Genomic DNA, 21,124 nt, shown 5'->3' with positions numbered 1-21,124 from the left:
CCTGGAGGTCAGGTTAAGGAGTCCAGTTTCTGGAAGACTCCACCTGCTGCTCTTGAAGTTGGCCCATCCCTTCTTCTAGGTTCTCTGAAACATTTTTTTTTTTTAAAAAAAACCCTTCTAATTATAGAAAACTCAAACACACATGAAAGTAAAGAATTTTTCAATGAGCTCCCAGGTGCCCTCACTCAGCTTTGACATCTAGCTGCTCTGCTCTCTGCCATTCTGATTTCATCGTTGATACTTGTAATTGGTGGAATACTCAGACTGTCTTCCAGAAAACACTGCTGTCAGGGCTCCTCCTGCCCCAGCCCCCTCCCCCTCCCCACAGTGGGAACTGCTGTCCCAGGATGTGGTCCCCCTTCTCTAATGCTGTTCAGATAATTTCTGAGAACGACTGCCTTGGATGTATAGGTAGAAAGATTTGAGCTGGGGGGGAATGCATCATAAGGGTGGAGTGGGAGGGCGGGTATTCTGACTCCCCCTGAAGATCGGAACTCCTGGGATGGAAGGAATCTCTTCTCTAGTTTTCTAACAGGGTGCTTGTCCCCATCTCTGAATCCAGGGACAGACCCTGCTAGAGGCACAAAGTGTCTTCTAACAGCTGCTGTTTCATGAGGCTATGGCTGTGCCTGCCAGCAGCCACCTGAGGCAGAGTTTTGATCCTTGGGCCTCCATCAATCTTCATTTCTGGTGTTGGCCTTGATCTTTTTCAGGGTCACGATGAATATTTTAATGTGAATGTGAGAAAGGTGTTTATTTGGCCACTAGATGGCGCTCAGGTCATGGGCAATCCCGTATGGTTCCGGGAGGCGCTCAAAGGCAGGACCGCTGTCTCCCACACATTGTTTTGGAAATAAATGAGAATCTTCTTGCAACCAGCTAACCACTTTTAAACGTGCTGTTAAAAAGCTTGATCTCTGCAGCAATAAAAGAGTTAAACTTATTGCTCAAACTGGAACCGTTCTTCATGACAGCTGTGATGTCCCTTCCCTCACAGGTGTGTCCCTTTTGGAAGCCTTGAAGGTCAGCCCCAGCCTCGCTCCCTGCCAGGCTTCTCCCACTTGTCCTGAGGCCACCTCAGAACACATCACTCCAACTTTCCTTTCAGCTCTTTGTATTTTTTTTCTTCACACTGGGGGGTTCTTGCACATCTGGGCAATGCATGACATTTCCTCACTGCTCTCAAACCCATACTAAACCGAGCTGTAAAAACGAGTTCTTTCTCCATATTCCCATCATGGTTCACCAGATTATTTGGTCCAAGCAGGAGTTTTTGTGTTTGTGTTTGTGTTTTTATTTCCAGTGAGGACAGAACCTAACACTCGCCTCTTAAGCGCTCCTGCCCACAAGTTTGCCTGGGCACAGTTGAGTATTCCTTGGAGCCTATGCTCCAAAGCATTTACTGAAAATTTGGTTTTTTTTACAAAGGAGTGCTTTCCTTAGAAGCTGCAGCTCTTTCGAAAGGTAACGGGCCTGCGGGACCCATGAAACCTACACCGATTCTTTCATAACTTTATACGTATGAAAATCACGCCACATAAATAGCGCTCGTAGCCTACAGTTTTTTCCACCGCCGAGAAATCCAAGGTTAGTTTCTTTTTGTCTTTGGAACGTAGATGATGATGATTTCCCAGCAGTTCTCAGTTCTCCTCCTGCCTGGCGCGGGCTGGTGTCAGGCAGCCAAACCGTGGGCGTGGGAGATGTGCCGAGCGGCAGAGGCCGCGGCCGCCGGCCGCAGGTGATGGCCTCAGCTTCCCCAGGAGACCCAGGCCGTCTGCGGGGCCATGATGTGCGCCTCATGGGCTGGGAGGGCTGGCTCTTTTCTGGCTTCCCCCAGGTAAGGGAGGTGGGCTTGGCTGTTCAGGCCACAAAACTGGGAGTATTCATCCGTGTTTTGGGGCATCCACAGCCCTGGTTCCCTGGGCTTAGGGAAAACACACCAAAACCCTTGTGTTTTGGCAGAAGGGTGATGAGGACTAAATAGAGGCTTTGTCTTGGGTGGCTTCACTGGTTACTCTGCCGCTGACTTTATGAGCTGTCTGCAGACACAGTGGAGAGGACCTGGGCTGATCCTCAGCACCCAGGGACCTGTGACCCTGACCCCACATTAGGACTCACTGGCCTGAGTTGTCAGCAGTCCCACGTCTTGTTAGGAGCCCAGCACTGTGCCGTGTTAGGTTTACTGAACAAATGAATGAATGAATGGATGAAGGAATTAATGAAAGGTGCCACTGGGAAGTAGGCTACTCTGCAGCCACCCACTTGGTCCTCCCAGCCACCAGAGGCACGTGTTGGTCAGAGGCTGGTGGGATTTGGAGGACATCTGTGTCTGGCCTGGCATGGGTTTACAGCCAGGATTCAGAGTTGGTCTGTGGGTGGGAAGCCAAACCTGCCTCTGCAAGAAGCACATGGGGGTTGGATCTATGACCCTGGCCTCATTAGCTCGAGATAACTGGCCGGGCCTGTTTGTAATCATTTGGAAGGAGCTTAAAATGGAATCTGTTTCCTTCCGGTGGGCCCTGGCTGCTGCTCTCCTCGGGCTGCAGCTGTGCCCATGTCGGCACTCTCACGGTCGCTGAGCTCTCCTATGACCAGAGGCCTGGCTCCCCCACTGATGAAAACCTATTCCTGTGGATATGAAAATGGCCATGAATTATGGTTTCTGCAGCTCTGACTTCTGCCAGCCAGCATTCCTAGCTGAGGCCGGGCTGTGGAGAGCTGAGGGGCCGGGTCTCTGGGCCTCAGGCCCCCCTGGAGCTGGGCCTCGCCATCCTTGCTGCCTTCTGCGCTCACTTGGCGAGCTCTATCTTCACATCCAGACCTCTCTACATTCCCCTCTCCTCTCTTCTTCACTCTTTTTTCCTCTCTGTGTCTCTGCTTATTCTTCCTTCATAGTGTTTTGCACAACTCTTGGCCCTTAACTACAATCACGGAGCTACAGGAAAATAGTAATAGGTATTTTTTTGGAGGAGACCAATAGGTAAAGATGAACAATGAATGAAATTAATCAGGGATTTTACCAACTTGGTTACACTTAGCTGGTTGGAGGAGGAGACGGGGAAGGTCAGAGTGCAGGAAGAGGCAGAAATCAGAGAGACAGTGGAAGGAGACTGAGGGGTGCTCACTCCTCTGGGGGTGTCTTGTTCCTGCCTAGAAGTGAGGGAAGGATTCTAAGAGCCTGGGAGTGTGCCCAAGCATCTCCTTCCTTGCTTCTCTCATTTCTGGACACCTCTTACCAGCATCTAGGGCACACTCAAGTGTGTAGAACCTTTCGCTAAGGGTCAGTGTCTGGCACTGTGCCTCACTTGGAGCAGCAGGTGCCAGGAGCCAGGTCTCAGTGCCTGCTGTTGTGAAAATGCAACGCGGTGCCCTCAGTGGCAGTACTGTAAATGACCACTAGATGGAGATGTTGTGCCTTGAAATGCCACCTCTCAGAGAGAAGGGTCCCCACTGTCAAACTGTCTGTTGGGTGGAGTGCTGGCTGTGCCTTGCTGCCGGCTCTGGCCCTTTCGTGTCTCCCCCATTGTTTCTTGGTGTCTGTCCTTTGTGTCCCTCACTTATCTGGCGACAGTATGGAAAAGCACATTTTCTTTTCTGTGTTATTTCTTGAGTGTATCTAGTCAGATTTTGGATCCAATTTTCAACTGGCAAACAACACGCAGACTTGTAGGCAGACACCAGTGGGGAGGGACCTGAGGCCCACCATGGCGCTGGGGGCTGCGTCTGGCTGGGGAGGGTGCGGCGAGGACTTAGTTTGTGATAAATTCACAGCTGGGCTGGGCGTGGGGTCTCCGCTCGCATCTGTTTCCCGCATGGGAGCTGTCTTTCCATCTGTCTGTCTGTCAACTCTCCGTCCTTAGGCCTTTTCATGTAACCCGTCCTTCTCCCAGCCATGCCCATCCTAACCCCTTTTCCATTTCTTTACGCTTCAGAGGAGCCTGCAGGTGTGGTCAAGCCTCCTCCAGCCACGGACCGTATGTGCTTTCACCTTGGGGACAATGGTGGGGGTGGGGGGGTGCTTGGGGTTTTTGCTGGATGGGAGAGTAGCTGGTTGCGGGGAGGTTTTTGATTTGCCTGTAGGGGGACTGAGATTCCCCACCATGGACCCTGAGCCTACCTTTGGCTGCTACCTCTCCACCGTGGTTAAATATGTAAATCGCCTGGAATGCTTTAAAGGCAATTTCCTCCCACACCCCACACCGCTTCCTCCTTCTGCTGAGCGCATCTGATGCTCAAATGAGTCCACTCTCTCCAGCAGGGAGGAGGAGGGGGCGGGTGTGGGGGTCCACGATGGGGCAGGGACAGTGTGAGGCGTCTTGGGGACCGGAAGGAAGCTAGGGTGAGTTGAAAACTCTTGAAGTTGAAATTCACAGGATAGATCATAATCAGGATGAGCAGTACAGATAATGAGTAATGCTCATGTCAGTTCCATCAGCCTGGGCCTCCCAACTCTGTCCCAGATGCCAGAGCCCTGTCTGTGCTGGGGACTGGAGGGAGAGTGGCGATGGACGCAGGGTGGCCCCTGGCTCTGGGGCGGCACGCTCCTGCTGTCTGGTTGGCAATGTCTGATTTCTCAGGGAGGGGCTCAAGCTGTGAGACCCCAGGTCTCAACCCTCGGGGTTCAGTCATGTCCTGAGGTCTGGCTCAAGCATGTCCTTGTGGAGGCCATTTATTTTGTGCCTGCCTTGTCCCACGCTTGCTCGTATGGGTTGGATCATCCCAGATGGCTCCTTCTCCTGGGCCCACTTCCCACCTTTGGCATTCTGGAAACTGCCTCTTCCTTCTCCCTCTGAAAGGGACACCTGGCTTTTCAGGGTTCTCAGAGTATGGCCAGTGAAGTCCCGTCTTGGGAAACTTGGCTGTCAGCTGGAGGATCATGATATTAACAAAAAGAGGGTCTCCAAAAAGGATGGGAATGATGTGGAGACAAGATTTTCCCTCATCATGAGTGTAATTCTCATTCAAACCCTCCTCTGACTTCCCCCCTGAAAGACTGTTCTTTGTATACAAGGTGGGGGGCGAGGGGCTGGGAATGCCAGGATGAGTCAAGGCTTTTGGGTGGTCTGTCTCAACTTCATAAGGATATGGAGATGGAGGGGATGTGTGCCTGGGGGCTGCCCTGTGGGTGGGGGCACATCTAGCTGGGCCTCTTCCTGGTGCCGTGGGAGATGGCTTCTCTTGTCACCAGGCTTTGGGGCCTCCTTTGTGCCTCCTCATAGGCTGGATGGCCTGAGACACCGATGGAAGTGCAGGATGGAGAGGGGAGGCAGGACAGGGTGCGGCCTGAGAGGGGCGTGGCAGTGGGGGGTCTGAGCCCCAGCTTTGTGTGCTGGCTGAGTGCATGGGCTGAATGCATTTGCCCATTTTGGGTCATGCCACTCTGTAGTCATGTGTTCCTTTGCATCTCTGAGCCTCAGTTTCCTCATCTGTAAAATGGGACTAATACACATCTCTGTGTCTCAGCATGGTGGTGAGGATTAAAGGGCTTTATGGGAGACAATGGGAGCTCTCATCAGTGTCACCATTCTTTACACATTTATGGGGCTGCATCCCACACCTTGCGAAGAATTGAGGGCCAGGGATGGGCTCAGGCCTGAAAGTGGCTGGGCTGAGCACTGGAAAGCTATGCTGGGCCAGCCCCTCTGATCCCCACCTATGTCTCCCAGTGGACGACCACCTGGGCTTCCTCCCCACCTTCGGGCCCTGCTATGTCAACCTCTACGGCAGCCCCAGGGAGTTCACTGGCTTCCCAGACCCCTATGCAGAGCTCAACACGGGCAAGGTGAGCCAGCCAGAGCCCCCCAGACCCCTAGGCTTGCATGTAGGGGTCATCCAGCCTGGCCTGAGCAGTATCTGGGGCTGGCCTGGGCTCTAAGGGTCTGATGGGGCTTTCCTGGGCCCAGAGCCAGGCAGCCACTGCCTCAGAGAACTCTCCCTTCACCTGGCCCCCTCCTGGCCCCGTCTTCCCTCTCACTCTCCTCCCTTTTGCCTCTCCTTCTGGGTCAGCCTGATCCCCCAGTTTTCCTGGCCCCTGAGGGACCCAGGTCCCATCCATCTCAGGTTTCCTCTCTCCTCTGGCTGGGTTGGAGTCTGGTACTGACCTGGCTTGGCATGTCCCCTGAACTCTCTGGGTCACCATTTCCTCATCTGCAGAGTGATGCGGGTGGTTCAGGGCCATCCTGGTTGCCTGGGAGGCGAATGACCTCAGGGCCAGATCAGGCCCCTTTCCTTCCCCTCCATCTCCCATGCTCCTAGTGACCCAACCTCCCCACTCAGGGAGAAGGCATGGCCTACCGAGGCCGGCTTCTGGTCTCCCTGGAGACCAAACTGGTGGAGCAAGGCGAGCAGAAGGTGGAGGATCTCGCTGCAGATGACATCCTTCGGGTGGAGGTGAGGGGCACAGCTCTGGGAGACGTGGGGAGGGTGGTGGCCAAGGGGGTCTGGCTTTGACATGTCATGGTGGAGGAGGGCTCCACTCTGCGCACACTCATGTGCCCGCACCACTCTGGGCCTCAGCCCCTCAGCCGTGATGTGGGAGTAACCTGACACCTAAGGGACATTCAGAGGCTCAAAAAAGATAAATGAAAGTATTTAAAAAGTCTAGAGCTTGATGCAAGATGAGAGGCTATTTTATAACAATAGTGTAAGAATAGCTGATGCTTATTATCCACTCAGAATGTACCAGACACTGTGCTTGTGACACGGTTGATGTCGCTGAGTCCTCTAAGCACCAGTGAGGTGGCTGCTCTTAGGATCTCCACTTGACGGATGAGGACACTGAGGCTCAAATGCATCAGAGCAGCAAGTGGTGGTGCTGGGCCTCGTGCCCAGGAGGCAGCTGTGTGGAGTCTGCATGGTGATTTAAGCTCTCAGACTCTGTAGTCAGACGATGCTGGTTTGAGTCCTGGCTTGACCGCTTACCAGCTGTATGAGGTTCCCTATCAACCCTATGTGGGGTGATAATTATACTTACCTCAACATTGTTGTGCATACCCATATGCAGTAAGCACTCAATAAGTGTCAGCTGTTACAATTTACATTATCCAAAAACCCAGTTGTATAATCCCTCTTCTCTCTGCCTTCCACGAGTGGGATCCCAAAGGCATCTTGGTTCAAACAGGGACATGTGACTGAGTGCCTCCCACGTCCTCAGCTCTGTGCCTGACACCCGGAGGGGACAATGGGATTCATTCATTCCAAGCACATGGCAGCCTGTGTGGTCTGCAGAGCTGGCTGATGTGGTGGAGGCCCTGGGCAGTGTGAGGTGGGAGCTCTGGGCAGGGGCATGGTGGTGTGGAGGTCAGTCGGCAGATGCAGGAGACCAGGCTCCCCTGGGTGGCAGTGCCATTGCTGCTGGTTGGATTAAGGGGCAGCATGACCTTGGAGGAGCAGATCTTATTAGAGGAGCATGGCCAGATGCACAGGACTGGAATGAATCTACTCAGTTAGTAACCAAATCTGGGTGTCGTTGCTTAGCTGGACCATTCACCACCCATCCATCCAGGCAGGATTTATTGGGTTCCAGGGCTGGCCAGACATGTGACCCCTCCCCACCCCGGCATCTTCCTTCCTCCATCCTCTCTGCTCCCAGAAGTACCTCCGGAGGCGCAAGTACTCCCTCTTTGCTGCCTTCTACTCGGCCTGCATGCTGCAGGATGTCGACGATGCCATCCAGTTCGAGGTCAGCATCGGAAACTACGGGAACAAGTTTGACACGACCTGCCTGCCGCTGGCCTCCACCACCCAGTACAGCCGGGCGGTCTTTGACGGTGAGGCCACGTGCCTGGCTGGGACCCAGAGCACAGAACAGAGGCTGGGCCCTAAATCCTGCCTCCTGTGGAAAGCTACTGGAGGCCCATTCGAAGGCCCTGGCCCTGGCCAGGCTGTTCAGGGGAACCCCTGCTCTCCCCCTGTGCCGCCTCCCTGTGCTCACCTCCAGGTGGGTCCCTGCTGCCAAGACCCAGCGGTTGGGCTCCTGACACCGGCTGTGGTCGGCATTGACCCTGACCTCTGGCGATCATTTATTCCATGGTGGCTGTTGGGCTTGGTATATAGATTTTGGAGAGTATAGGTTTCCTTCTAACAACCCCTCTGTTTTGATGTGCTAAGGAGCCCTAATGAGAGCAGAAGCTGTCTGTTCAGGCACCTTGTTTGGACCCTGGGGAATATTGGTCACGTCCTGTGTGTCCAGGGGAGTTCTTATTGGGCAGGGGGAACAGGTGCCTGAGTGCGTCCTACCCTCGCTCCCCTTCCCATCCACCCCTCCACTCCCGGCTCAGTCCTAGGCCCTTCGTGTCCTTCCAGGGTGCCACTACTACTACTTACCCTGGGGCAACGTGAAGCCTGTGGTGGTGCTGTCATCCTACTGGGAAGACATCAGCCACAGAGTCGACACTCAGAACCAGCTGCTCCGGATCGCCGACCGGCTGGTGAGTGAAAGCTGCTCCACACCTGTGCACACCTTGTGCAGGCACCCCCTGTGGGTGTCTTCAGACCGGCCCCCCATGGATGCACATACTTACACATAGCTAGGCCCGCAGACTTTCATGGCCCCTGGGGTCCGTTGTGTCCTGACAGTGCCAGGTTTGCAATCCTGCCCTGCATCCTGGGAAGAGAGGAGAGGGAGTGAGAACAAGCCTGGGGGAGCCCCCAGGCTGATGGAGGAGCCGGCACAGAGAAAGAGCGGAGAGAAACTGAGCTAGGGGCAGCAGGCAGAGGCTTGCATCCATTCATTCATTTGTCAAATGCCTTTGACTCTTACCTCACACAAAGACTTGTGCTGGAAACTTCTAGCTAGAAGATAGACATGAACCGGGACCTGCTCTGCCTCCAGGGAGTCAGTTTAGTAAAGAAGAGCACAGGTTCATCCCCACCTCTCGTCCAGAGGTTCCAAACTGAAGTTCAGGTGGCACCCCAGGAATACCAAGGGAAGATGGGGGCTTGGAGGAGGGAGAGGGCCAAGGAGCCTCAGGGGGGCAGCGCAGAGGCCTCAAGGGGGCCGGGGGGGCGGGAGCCCAGGTAGGACGCATTGCAGTGGTCCAGGGGAGAGTGACGAGGCGCTACTGGGAAGGAGATGACCTTGGAGAGAAACTTGCACGATTTGGGCTGGAAGGACTTGGTGGTCTCTTGGCTCAGGGGAAGAGGCAGGGCTGTGAGGAGCGACCCCAGTGGCTGGGGATTGGGAGATTGGGGAGAAGAGCAGATTGTACCATACCGTGAGTTCTGCTTTGGACGTGACCAGGGGGGTTACCTGCGGATGCTGGGAGCTGCAGGCCTGGCACTTGGCCAGAGAGTGGAAGAAAATCAAAGTGGGCAGAGGTGTAGGCCAAGGGCAGGAAGCTGATAATCTTGGCTGTGGCCCCAGGCCGCTTCTGTGTGTGCATGGGGTGGAGGCTCACCCGCGAAGCACGTGGCCTGTGGGAACATAGAGGAGGCAGGTGCTGCCACGCTGCTGGAGCAAGCCAGGAGCGGCAGGGTAGAGGGAAGGGGGTTGGAGGGGCCTGGGTGTGTCTGTGGAGGTGAGCGCAGTGCGGAGGCCAGGGCGAAGGGGAAAGGGAGGATTGGGATCTTGGGGTGGCTAGAGGGGATGCAGGCCCAGGTGGGGGCCGCAGTAGCCCACGCTCTCCCTAAGACTAGCAATCTTCATGGAGGAAAGCTTGGAGCTGATGCTGTGCAAGTCCAGACTTCATCTTCTGGGCCAACCATTCTCCCTGAGTTGGGGGGCTGTGTCTACTTTCCAGGGCCTGTTCCCAGATTAGTGGTCCCAGGGTGGACACGCCCAGAAAGCTGGTGGTGAGGAGGGGCGTGGGGGACTGGGGGACGATCCCTGGTCTGACGGGTGTCCAGTGAGGTGTCTCCACCTCTCAGCTCAGGCTGAGGCCCATGGAGATGGCTGGAGAATCGCTCCATGGAGGACACCAGATGCAACCCCAGGAGTGACCCGGCTATGGGAGTTTGGAGAGGGAACTCCCTGTTATTGGAGGTTGTCCGGGTGCTCCCGAAGGAGGGACGACGGGATCCGAGCCTGGTTGGGTGGCAGGATTTGTAAAGGGCAGAGCATTCCAGGTGGGGAAATAGAGGCGGCTCAGAGGTCACTTACCTGTGAGACGTCAGCCCTGGCTGGAAGGGGGCCCGCAAGGAGCAGGATGCCACTGGTTCTGTCGGAGCCTGAACTCCTCCTGACCAGGCCTGAGGCTGGAGTCCCAGGCTTGGGACTCTGGATCTGTTTGGTGTGGGGAGCCCGGGAAGGTGCTCGAGCCAGGACAGACCCTGGTTTGTCAGGTCTGGGCTCTGCCTTCTCTGCTCTAACTGGCTTCTCCTTTCTGGTTCAGGGACCGAGCTGTGGAGATGGGGCCTGCGGGCTGGGGGTCTGATGTGTACCTTCCACCCCGCGGTGACGGTCCTGGCCTTTGCCTGCCTGTCCCACAGGAAGCCGGCCTGGAGCAGGTCCACCTGGCCCTGAAGGCGCGGTGCTCCACCGAGGATGTGGACTCCCTGGTGGCTCAGCTGATGGATGAGCTCATTGCAGACTGCAGGTAGGGGGTGCCCGGTACCCACGTGCCCTCCCCTCCGGGCTCAACTGCGCCCTGTCCCTGGGAGTGTTCGTGTGTGGCGCTGAGCGACGGCACGTCTTCCCAGCCACGCCTGGCCAGCAGTCCAGCCCGTGCTGAGTCCAAAGGTGGTGGAGCCAGCGCGGGGAGTTGAAAAGGTGACATTTAGAGCAGGTCATAAATCTCCATGCAGTGGCGGCAGCTGTGGGCCTGGGGCGGCCGGGCTCACCTGAATGGGGAGCATTGTGTCTCTGATCCCCGACCTCCTATTTCCCTGATGGAATCTCCAGGAGGAGCCGGCTGGTGGGTGACAGCGCCCCTCCTTCTCCCAAGGCCACGTCAGGGACCACGGTTTCTGTTTAGCTTTCTATTGACACGGCCGATTGTCAGCTTCAGGAAAAGGGGGCCCTGGGGGTGGTGGAGAACAGGAGGTCTGCAGAAGGGGGAGGGTCTCAGCATCTGCCCCACCGCTGGGTGATTCAGGGCTCCCCCCCGCCTGCTCTGAACCTTGGCTTCCTCGTCTTCAACCTGACATTAAGAATAACTGCTTTATAATATCACATAAACAAGGTGCCTGGCCCTGAGGAAGTCTTTCATAAATAGTAGCTATAATTATTCTTAAGAAGAAGAAATGTCAGGAGACGTAGGTTCCTGTCCTTTAACCAGCTTTGCGGCCTTGGACAGCTTCACTTCTACTGGGCATCAGTTTTCTCAGCTGTTAAATGGACTTAATAATAAATCATTGCCTTCTGCTTCCTACAGGGCTAAGTATGAATATATACAAACATATTCTGTGCCCCCCCTAAAGCTTATCACTCCCCACCGCCCCCCACCACTGAATGTATGAGAAGTGCCTTCATGCCGAGAAATTGGAGACATGGCAGCCTGACGCAGTGCCCCGTGTAGTCCTCTGTGCCCCAGTTGGGAAGTGCGTCTCTGTCTGACCAAGTCTTTCCCCAAACAATGCCCCCCTGACACCCGCAGTGGTGGAATCCCAGGCAGGTCCTTCACTCATCCCCCAGCCTTCCTGAAGTCTTGCATGCTCCGCCAGGTGTCCTGAGCATATTGACGGGGTGCAGCTTCAGCTTCCCCGGGGTGACCAATGCAAAGTGGCCAGATGAAGTGTGTTGGGGAGTCGGAGGCACATGCTGTGGGAGGGGGGTTGGCAGGGGAAGCTGAAGCTGGAATGGGACAGGCCTCCGGGGTCTGCTGGGTGAGCTCAGCCCTGGGAGCCGTTGGGGGCGCAGTGGTCCCTGTGGTTCAGACGCTCACTCTGGCTGCAGTGCGAGAGATGGGCTGGCGCTGGTGAGGGGAGACTGGATGAAGGCATCACCTAAGGCAGGACATTGGGAGGGGTGGGGGCTGGGGGAATCAGAGGGCAGCGTGGACTATTCAGGAGGCATCAAGATGACAACAGCCTCAAAATGAGCACTTTCTGTGTCAGGTGCTGTTCTAAGAATTTTGCACATATTAGCTAATCATAAAATCCTACGAGGTGCGAAGTAGAATGATCCGCATTTTACAGATGAGGAAACTGAGGCACAGAGAGGTTAATTAACTTGCCCAGATACACACCCCTGGTAAGTGGCCGAGCCCCTCGCTGTATTGCTCTCTAATGGACAAGACTTGATGGTGGGTTGGATATGGGGGCCCAAGGAAGGTCCAGAATGATCCCCTGGCTCTGGTCAGCACAGCTGGGTGGATGGCAGGGCCCTTCTGGGAAGGGGTCAGCAGGAGAAGGGCAGGTTTGGAAGAAGATGGGGAGTTCAGGACTGGCCATGTTGCGAGGGAGGTGCCTGTGGGACATCCGTGGTCTGGAGGTCAGAGGACACAGTGGGTCTGGGGGGCATCAGGGGCACAGTCACCCTGGGGAGGGCCTCTGAGTGACTCGCTGTGCTCCGTCAGCCTGGCTGGCAGCTCTGGCACTGAGGGCGGGCCAGGGCTCTGGTGCTCCCCGCAGCCCCGCTCATGACTCATGCCTTGTGTGGACCTTGGCAGGTCCGAGGTGCCTGAACAATCTGAGGTGGGTGGGACCCAAGTCCTGGGCTGCCCTCACTGCCCCTCTCAGGGCTCTGTTCTTGGAGGATTTGGCTAAAAATGCTTCTGCCAAGGCCTGGCCCCTGAGTCACTCTCCTCTGGATGGAAGGTGGCCTGGTGCCTCTGGGGGGCACTTGTCCCAAGTGGGGAGCTTGGGAGGAGGTTCCCATCCTCTTGGGAATGCACTAATAGCTCTCCAGGGGAGGAATGCCAGGCTTCAGCACCCATTCCTTCACATCCCACCTGAGACCACCAACAGCTCTGGGGCTGCAGCAAGAGGGCTTCCTCCCCTCCCCCTCTCTGCTGAGCATCATCACAGCTGACAAGAAGGGCAGCCAGGTGCAGGGGCTTGGAGCTGGCTCACCACGGCTGACCGCTGGCTGCTCACCTATTCCTCAGCCAGCCCCTGTCCGCGTCTCCACAATGTCCTTCATTCCGTCAGACTGTTTTTCCTGGCTCATCTCCCTGGGAGCCCCTCTCCTCGCTGGGCAGTGGTGCCCACTCTGTTCTTCCAGCCAAGCCCTCTCCTCTCATCTCTAGACCCCAGCCCGACTACACACCACACAGCTCCAGCTGGATGTCCTGCCAGCATGGCCAGTTCATTCTCTGTGACCTTCCTAAACCTGTGCCATGCTGTCTCCACTGGAGCCCTGCAGCAGCTTCCATTTAGAAAAGAGGCACAGCGGTTAAGTGTGCACGTTCCCCTTTGGTGGCCCAGGGTTCGCCAGTTTGGATCCCAGGTGTGGACATGGCAGTGCTTGGCAAGCCATGCTGTGGTAGGCGTCCCACATATAAAGTAGAGGAAGATGGGCACAGATGTTAGTTCAGGGCCAGTCTTCCTCAGCAAAAAGAGGAGGACTGGCAGCAAACGTTAGCTCAGGGCTGATCTTCCTCAAAAAAAAAAAAAAAGTCTCAGCTCTCACCCTGGTGGACTGGCCCCTCTGTTCCCACTCCCTGCCTGATGGACCCCAGCAGTCCCAGCCTCCGGCCCTGCGGAGCCTCTGTGGTGCCTCGTCTGGCCCTCTCTGCCCTACACACGCTCCCTCCTGCCTCTGAGCCTTCATCTTGTGTACATACTGCTCCTTCGGCCAGAACACCCTTTCTGCTTTTCTTGGCCTGACTAGTTCCTGCTGGCCTTGCAAGGTGCAGCTCAGGGTCACTTCCTCCGGGAAGTACTCCTGACTCTGGGGCTGCTCAGTGGGGATCTAGCCTGTTCACCTCTTTTCTGGGGGCTCCCCAAGTGCAAGCTGGGTCTCTGGACCCAACCCCCAGCCAGGACCAGCAAAGCTGTTGCTCACCAGGAGTGAAATGAATGACCCCTTGGCCAGTTCATCTTTCAGGCTGGACACTGCCCCTCCTGGGCCACTATCCCTGATAAAGGCATCCACTCACAGTGGGGGTCAGCAGCGACTTTGTGAGCAGCCCAGCCTCGCTCTCAGCCTGTGCTGAGCCCGGCTCTGGGCCTGCTGGTCATTTCCAAGTCAGCCAGGGCCACCATCTCTGTCTGGGGTTGTGGGTACAGGGTCATCCAGCCTCTTCTTCGGGGTCTCTCTTTCTTTTGAACCCCCTGCGTGGGTTTTCCTGGGGTGAGAAAGGGCTCAGATGTCTTGTTAGTGGCAGTCACAGGTCCCAGCTGTGTCTTGGGGAGTCTTGGCTGGGCTGCTGGCCTCCAGGAAAATCTCCCTTTGGTGGTCTGTATGGCAGTCCCTCCCAGCTCCCGACCCCGGCTGGGAGCATAAATCACCTGGTTGGCTCGGCTCTCCGTATCCCCCTGCAGACCTGCCTGCCCCCACCCTCAGGCCCACTCAGGCAGGCCCCAGGCCAGGACTCCGGCCCAGGCCCCCCTTTACCCACCAAGCATACCCCTCCGCCACGTTCGAGTGGGCTGGGGATGGAGGCCACCCCTCTCCTGGACCGGGCAGCCCCATCCGCGGCACCCTCAGGGCAGTAAATATTATATTACTAGAGGGTGTGCAGTACGTGACCTGAGACAGGCCCCGGGGCTTAAGTTTCCCGAGATGGAGTTTGCGTACCGCTCCCCCCACCCTAAAAATTCAATTAAAAAAAAATAACAGGAAAAATGTAGTGCGCCGAGGGCCTGCCGGAGCGGTGTATCTGGCGGCGGCGGGCCGCTGCGCTCCGGCGGTAATTGGTTCTGCATAGCTCGGGGAAATTGGCAGAAAAATAAATCAGCCGGGAGCCGGGAGTCGAGACGCTGCGGGGAGGGGAGTATGAGGTGGGGGGGCGGGGGGGGGGCGGCTGCCAGTGGTGGGAGCAGAACTGGCGGCGGTTTGACTGATGTCCTGTTTGGGAGTCAAGGGCTCAGCGGAGGTGGGGCAGCCCCTGTACCTTCAAGCAGGCATACACCAGAGGGGTCCCACTTGGCAAGGGGGGGCACAGATGCCCCCACCCCAGCCCATCCCCTCCTGCACGACCCTGGGTGTGTACTGACTGACCCCAGAGGCTTGGGGTTCTGAGGAGGAGCCATAGGAAGGAATTTTAGGGAGCCCAGTGGAGTCGGGGGGCAGGGGGGGGGGTCAGAGTTCTTCGCTTCCAAACAGGATTAAGTTTATACTCAACCCCCAACTTGGGGCCTAGAGCAGTGTTTCTGGGGCTGCATGTACCCCCCACCTCCTCTCCCAAGGCTTCCCGAATGCAGGGTTCTGGGAGGGGCATGGTGGGGCCGCCCTGGGTGGACACATCTGTATTGCTGGCTCGCGGCCTCCCCACAGCGTCTGCAGTGGCTTGTCAGGGGTCCATAAATTTCCTTCTTGAAGAAAGTGTGCGTACAACAGAATAGATTCGTTTCAGCCAAGGGCAGCTTAGTGCTCCGGCCTCTGCTCCAGGAGGATGCAGGGAGCAGCTCTGAGAGCTGGCAGCCAATAGGACAGAGGGGGCACACATACAAAAGAACTCCCACCCCTCAGGTTGAGGATGAGTTTCACACAGGTGGCCCCAGAGTCAAGGGCTGGGGGACTTCAGAGCCGGAGGCATTCGGGCCAGTGTGATGGGGGGAGGTTCCCTGGAGGAGATGAGGATGGAGCAGATCACACGGAGATGACTATGCGTGTGGGTCAGGCTGGAGAAGGCACCCAGGGCACAAGGAGCACCCAGCAGGCAGGCCGAGGCTGTGGGGCATGTTATGGAGGCCTGTGCACACGTGTGTGTACGTGCCTGTGTGCGCCTGGACCTAGACGAGCACTGGGCTCCTGCGTATCAGGCACGTCCCATCTGTGTTCCTCACAGCCAGCCCCTGTGCAACGTCCAAGAGACGCCCTCTGCCACCCACCTGGACCAGTACCTGTACCGGCTGCGCACCCGTCACCTGAGCCAGATCAGTGAGGCGGCCCTGGCCTTGAAGCTCGGCCACAGTGAGCTCCCCGCCGCCCTTGAGCAGGCTGAGGACTGGCTCCTGCGTCTCCGTGCCCTGGCGGAGGAGGTAGCTAACCCTGGGAGGTGTCTTCCTTCCTGCTTGGAACATTAGCACTGGGAGGGACATCGGGACTGTCTGGACCATGATCCAACCCTGGCTCCATTGCTGGGTGACCTTGGGTAGGTGACTGCCTCTCTCTGAGCATCCATGTCCCCATTCACAGGAGGAGGAAAGAGGGTGCGACTGGATTCTGGGTGTTGTGGGGCCCAGCTCAGAGCCTGGCATGTAGTAGGTGTCCTATAATGCCCCCAAACCTGCTCAATAATTGCCACCAATGTACGTCAGAGACAGAGCTGGGACCAGAACCCAGGGTGCCCGGCTGTAGGTCCAGTGCTGGGACCTGCTTCCCCGGGGACCCAACTCCTTCTCCGTGTCATCCTGTGCCTGTGTGCACCTGGCCTTGCACCTGCCCTCTGGGGCCCTGCGTGTCCTGCCCCGCTGGATGCCTCTGAGCCCCAGACCCAGGAGGCTGCATGTGCAGTAACTCTGAGCTTTGTTGTATCTAATCCGAGAGAAGTGGCTCCAGCCGTCTTCAAGGGCACCCCTTCCCCACCTGCATACCGCCGCCCTGAGGTCAGGTGCACCCACCCAGTTTCCCAAGCAAGCAGGCAGCCCACGGATTTGTCCAGAATGAGCATGAAGGTCTCCTTATATGTCACGGGCGGACCAGCTGCTGCCCACTCGGACCAGAGCCCTGTGGTTCCCCCAGGGAGGGGCTGGGGGATGGTGAGGAAAAGGGCCTGAGGGGGGCCTCAGAGGAGCCAGTTGTTGAAGGGGACAGGGAGGTCCAGGAGGTGGGAGGCTGCTCAGGAGGGGAAGGCAGCCCGAAATTTTGGTCCTAGAGAGTCAGCCTTGGATGCATCCCCGAGGAGGGCCTCGGGCATGTGGCCAGCTACCTGGGGGAACACTGTGTTGCTCAGCCACAGGCCGACCCCTCACAGTGGCTGTGGACCATCCGCTGTGGCTGGTCACAGGCTGTCTTCCATCGTCTTGGCCCAGACCAACTGGGGAACTCTCAGCACAGGTTGCGATGGGGCAGAGAAGGGTTAAGTCAGAGGGGTGCTGTTGACTGTAAGGGAGCCGGAGAGAGTCCTTCTCAACTTTGAGAGGGCAACACAGTCCCCTGAAGGGCTTGTTGAAACAGGTATGGTGACGGAAAAAAACTAGACTGTCGGTGGTGAACACGACGCAGTCTGTATAGAAACTGATAGCTAGTATCGTTCGCTTGAAGTTTACACAGTGTTATAAGCCAATATCACCTCAATTAAAAAAAAATAAATAGGTTGCAGGCCCCACCTGATCCCACACATCTGGGGTGGAGCCTGAGAATTTGCATTTCTAGCAAGTTCTTAGCTAGTGCCGTGGCTGCTGTTGCTCTGGGGACCACACTTTGAGAACCCCTGGTGCAGTGGTCAGCAACACGTAAGTGGAGCCAGAAAAACCCGGTTGGTTCCTAACCTCTTTGAGCCTGAACTTCCTTGCCAGTCGGAAGGGGCTGCCTGTCCCTGCCTCCTGGGCTGCTGCAAGGATGCAGCGAGAGGGTGCCTGGGAAAGGCTGAGTGGGTGCTCCGGGGCATCAGCACTCAGCCCCAGCCCTGGTTAGAGACCCGGCCCCCCCAACCGCGCACACGTTGCTCACCAGCCTTGGAAGCAGACAGATGTAACCGTCTCTCGTGAGTGTGGTGCTGGGAGCAGTTCTCGCCCACAGCTGGAGGTTTGAGGGGCTCAGGGGCCCTGCAGTTTTGTTCTGGGCTTGTCATCATTTTCAGAGCCTGGTGTCTCCAGGCCCAGAAAAGGGTCAGACCACAAGGGTCCCTGCTGTTAGAGGGAGGTGGGAGCGAGCGTCCTCTGGGAAGGTGTGCACCTTCTGTGGATTCGCGTTTGCTCTCAGGGGTGAGGAACGGAGGGTGGCATCTTAAGGGTCATGTCGTCTTCTGGGTCAAATCAAATCCTTCCATGTCTACCCCCTGGGGGCATCTACCTACCCAGTGGAGGGGATCGAAGAACTTAAGCTCTGGGCTCCGGGCAGGAGTGTCTCTTCCTGGAAAACTCAGCTTGGTGAATCTTTGGCAGGCTCCTCGTGTGAGCAGGGGCAGCCTCACACCGTAACCTTGGGGCTCAAAGCTGGTGAAGACAGGGGTGCCCAGCCAGCCCTGGCAGGTCAAAGGGGTGGCCGGGAGTGGGCAGTGTGAGGGATGGAAGCTGAGAGGAGAAGCCCATTCCAGAGCCGGGGTAGGTCAGCTCACAGTGGGCTGTGGGGTGCGGGCCCAGGCACGTCACCGTCTCCACCGTGACTGCCACCCTCTCTCCAGCCCCAGAACAGCCTGCCTGACGTGGTCATCTGGATGCTGCAGGGAGACAAGCGGGTGGCGTACCAGCGGGTGCCCGCCCACGAGGTCCTCTTCTCCCGGCGGGGCGCCAACTACTGTGGCAAGAATTGTGGGAAGCTGCAGACGATCTTTCTGAAGGTGGGTTCTTTTTCCTCAAATCACGATTGTATTTTCTCAGCCCAAGGCCTGTCCCCCTCCCCTTCTGTCTCTCCTCCTGTTCTCTATCCGACTCAGAGTCCTTGGGCTCTGCTCTGAAGGGGTGGAGGGCACTGGGCAAAGTGACCCCCGTTCCCCTTTATCCCTAGACCCCATGCACCTGGTCTAGAAAGTTAGCAGGTAAGAGCTGGAATCATGAGGCCCTGGGTATGTGGCCCTGGGCCGTCTGGGAGGGGCTGACCCCTGAGGCAGTGCTGCCATCCCAGCCAGTCCCTGGTAGGGGGCCCCAGCTCCCACCCCCAGCCTCTAAGAGCCCTGGCACAGACCTGCCTCCACACCCTGCTCCAGCTGGAGTCACACCTGGGTTCAAGTTCTTCCCTGTGGCTCTGCCCTGTTGAGAGCTGTGGGAGCACGTGCCCCAGGCTCCCCGGCCCACCTCTCCTTCCCTTTCTCCTCCTCCAACACCCATCCTCGCTCCCTCTCCATCTTCTCTCAGGGGATTCAGCAGCCTTGGGGTGGGGAGACAGGAAAGTGAGCAGGTGCCGGGGGAGCCCCTGTCCTCCTCTGTGGGTTAATGTGGGGACATAGAGCCGAGGCTGCTTTGGTCGGGGCACTGTGGCATGGTGGTGAGGACACCATTGCGGGAAATCTCTTGCTGTGCTGTGGCTGCCCTGGCTCAGGGCAGGGTCCCTGTGTGGTGGGCTGTCATGGAGGCTGCCCTGCTAGAGGAGGAGTGGCCCTGGGAGGCAGGCCCACCCCTCATACTTACCTTGGCTCTGCTGGTGTTATAAACTGCTTGGCCTTCAACCTTTCCCTATCCCATGTCTCTCCTCCCATGCACACCAGGACCAACTCCTGCCTTGCCTCTGCCAGGAAGTCACTGTTAACTAACCTCTGAGTGGCTCTTGGTCCACCCATTCATGTGCTGGCTGGTCATTCTTGTTGCCCCCTGGGCTGGGTAGAGAGGGCAGGTTTCAATGGCACAGTGTGCGTGGACAGTTGCAGGGCTGGCTGGAATCCTGTGTGGCCTTGGGCAGGTTGTCTAACCTCTCTGAACTGCTGGCTATCTTCTCACCTGTAAAATGAGGATCAGGCTGCCCACTTCACAGGTTTCGAGGATTGAATTAGGTAACACAGGTCATGGGTCTTGCTGGAACAAGGTGATGGATGGATATTAGTTTCTCTCCCCTCTTCTCCCCTTTTCCTTTTAGGGAGCTCCCTTGCTCCCTGGGAAGAGGGGGCTCCACCAACACCATGAAGGGAGGCCAACCCAAGGCCAGGGATGAGAAGATGTTCGTACATGGGGTCATTGGTACTTCAGAGGAGAGGCCAGCTTTGCCTAGAAAGAGGGGGCGGAGGGGTGTCGGGCAGTGGGCTGCCTCCTCCCACCTGCTCACATGCCACCTGGGGCATGTTCCGCGTGGGATCCTAAACTCCTAGCATCCTGCTTTTCTCCCCCCTAAGCCAGCTCCTTGCCTAGTAGGACAGAAGGGAAAGGAAGTCAGGAGCTGCGGCCTCTGAGCGGGGTTAACCAGGGAGGGCTGTGGGCAGGCGTGGGGGTGGGGCCGCAGAAGCGGGCCTGGGGGATGCTCGGGGACCAACGGGATGAGCTCCAGGCTCCGACCTCTCGGCCCTGCAGCCTCGGGGAAATGCAAACTGAAAAATTTCCCTGATTCCAAGCAAAAAAAAAAAAAAAAAAAAGATATAGAATTGTTTCTCGAAGTCTTCCCCACTGAGTTTATGAGCCCCGCCAGTAGCTCCTGAGCAAGCTCTACAAAAATGTTGGCAGCAAGCAGAGACCAAGAAAACATTGGTGTTTCTTAACTTAAACCAAAGTTGGAAAAAATGAGCAGCAGCAGAGAGGGAGAGGAGCCCCAAACTAGACATTTCTTTATTTGCTGTTGCTATTTTGGGTCCGGCAGGCTGGCCCCGTCTCGGGGAGGGCAGGGGAGAGACTGGGGGTGGATGGGGGGGTCAGGCATTCCTGCCATCTCCCTGGGGCTGGTGGTTTGGAGGGGAAAAGGCCGCTAACCATCCCAGGGGAGAGGACAGCTAAAGTGAACAGTCATGCAGAGGTTTCCGAGGGGTGACACATGGGGTCAGGGGCTCCTTCAGGCTTCTCCGAGGATGAACCAAGAGCAGAGAGGCTGGGTGGATGGTGAGACCATCCCTGCCTTGGCATATCCTGTGCCCTGGTCCTCTTACCGGCCTGGGCTTTCCCTCCAGGGACCCAGGCCTCCTCTGGTATTTGGAGACCCCTTCCCTGGGCCTCCCTTTCCTCTTCTGAACCCATCAAAACTCCTTTCTCCTCTCATTCACTTCCCTGTCCCAGAGGAGGTACTCCTTCAGCCTCACACACACGAAGTCTAGGTACTTAATGTGTTACTTCCTCTAACGGACAATGTGTTATTCTAAGAGTGAGGAACTTCTGCTCCTCAGGCCGTATCTGACCCTTGATTTCAATCAAATGGTGAAGTAGTTGTGGAGAATAAATTTTTTATGTTGGGTTGTGGTTATTCCATTTTGGCAGAGCTTCTGAAAGTTTCAGGATAAAAAGCAGTTGAAGACCAGTGAATAGTGGTTAACATACTGATAAGCACTTGAAAGGGTAGGAATAT

At 56.7% G+C, this 21,124-nt stretch overlaps 1 protein-coding gene across 28 annotated transcripts in view; it reads left to right on the top strand.

The window, feature by feature from the left end:
• Positions 1–21,124, top strand: part of DYSF (dysferlin) — a 210,030-nt gene that overhangs the window by 82,168 nt on the left and 106,738 nt on the right. For 16 of the 28 annotated variants that reach the window (XM_070573811.1, XM_070573802.1, XM_070573806.1 and 13 more), the window contains 8 exons: positions 3,933–3,974; positions 5,667–5,782; positions 6,277–6,390; positions 7,592–7,769; positions 8,305–8,429; positions 10,429–10,535; positions 15,834–16,026; positions 18,333–18,488. In XM_070573811.1, coding sequence (XP_070429912.1) covers positions 3,933–3,974; positions 5,667–5,782; positions 6,277–6,390; positions 7,592–7,769; positions 8,305–8,429; positions 10,429–10,535; positions 15,834–16,026; positions 18,333–18,488 — 1,031 coding nt within the window. The remainder of the gene's footprint in view (positions 1–3,932; positions 3,975–5,666; positions 5,783–6,276; positions 6,391–7,591; positions 7,770–8,304; positions 8,430–10,428; positions 10,536–15,833; positions 16,027–18,332; positions 18,489–21,124) is intronic. The other 12 variants (XM_070573804.1, XM_070573793.1, XM_070573789.1 and 9 more) reach the window with 1 other exon arrangement.

This window comes from Equus przewalskii, chromosome 14, assembly GCF_037783145.1.
Source record: "Equus przewalskii isolate Varuska chromosome 14, EquPr2, whole genome shotgun sequence".
In the NCBI taxonomy this organism is placed as follows: domain Eukaryota; kingdom Metazoa; phylum Chordata; class Mammalia; order Perissodactyla; family Equidae; genus Equus; species Equus przewalskii.
Note: the sequence above shows the minus strand (reverse complement) of the source record. Positions and strands in the feature narration are given on the sequence as shown.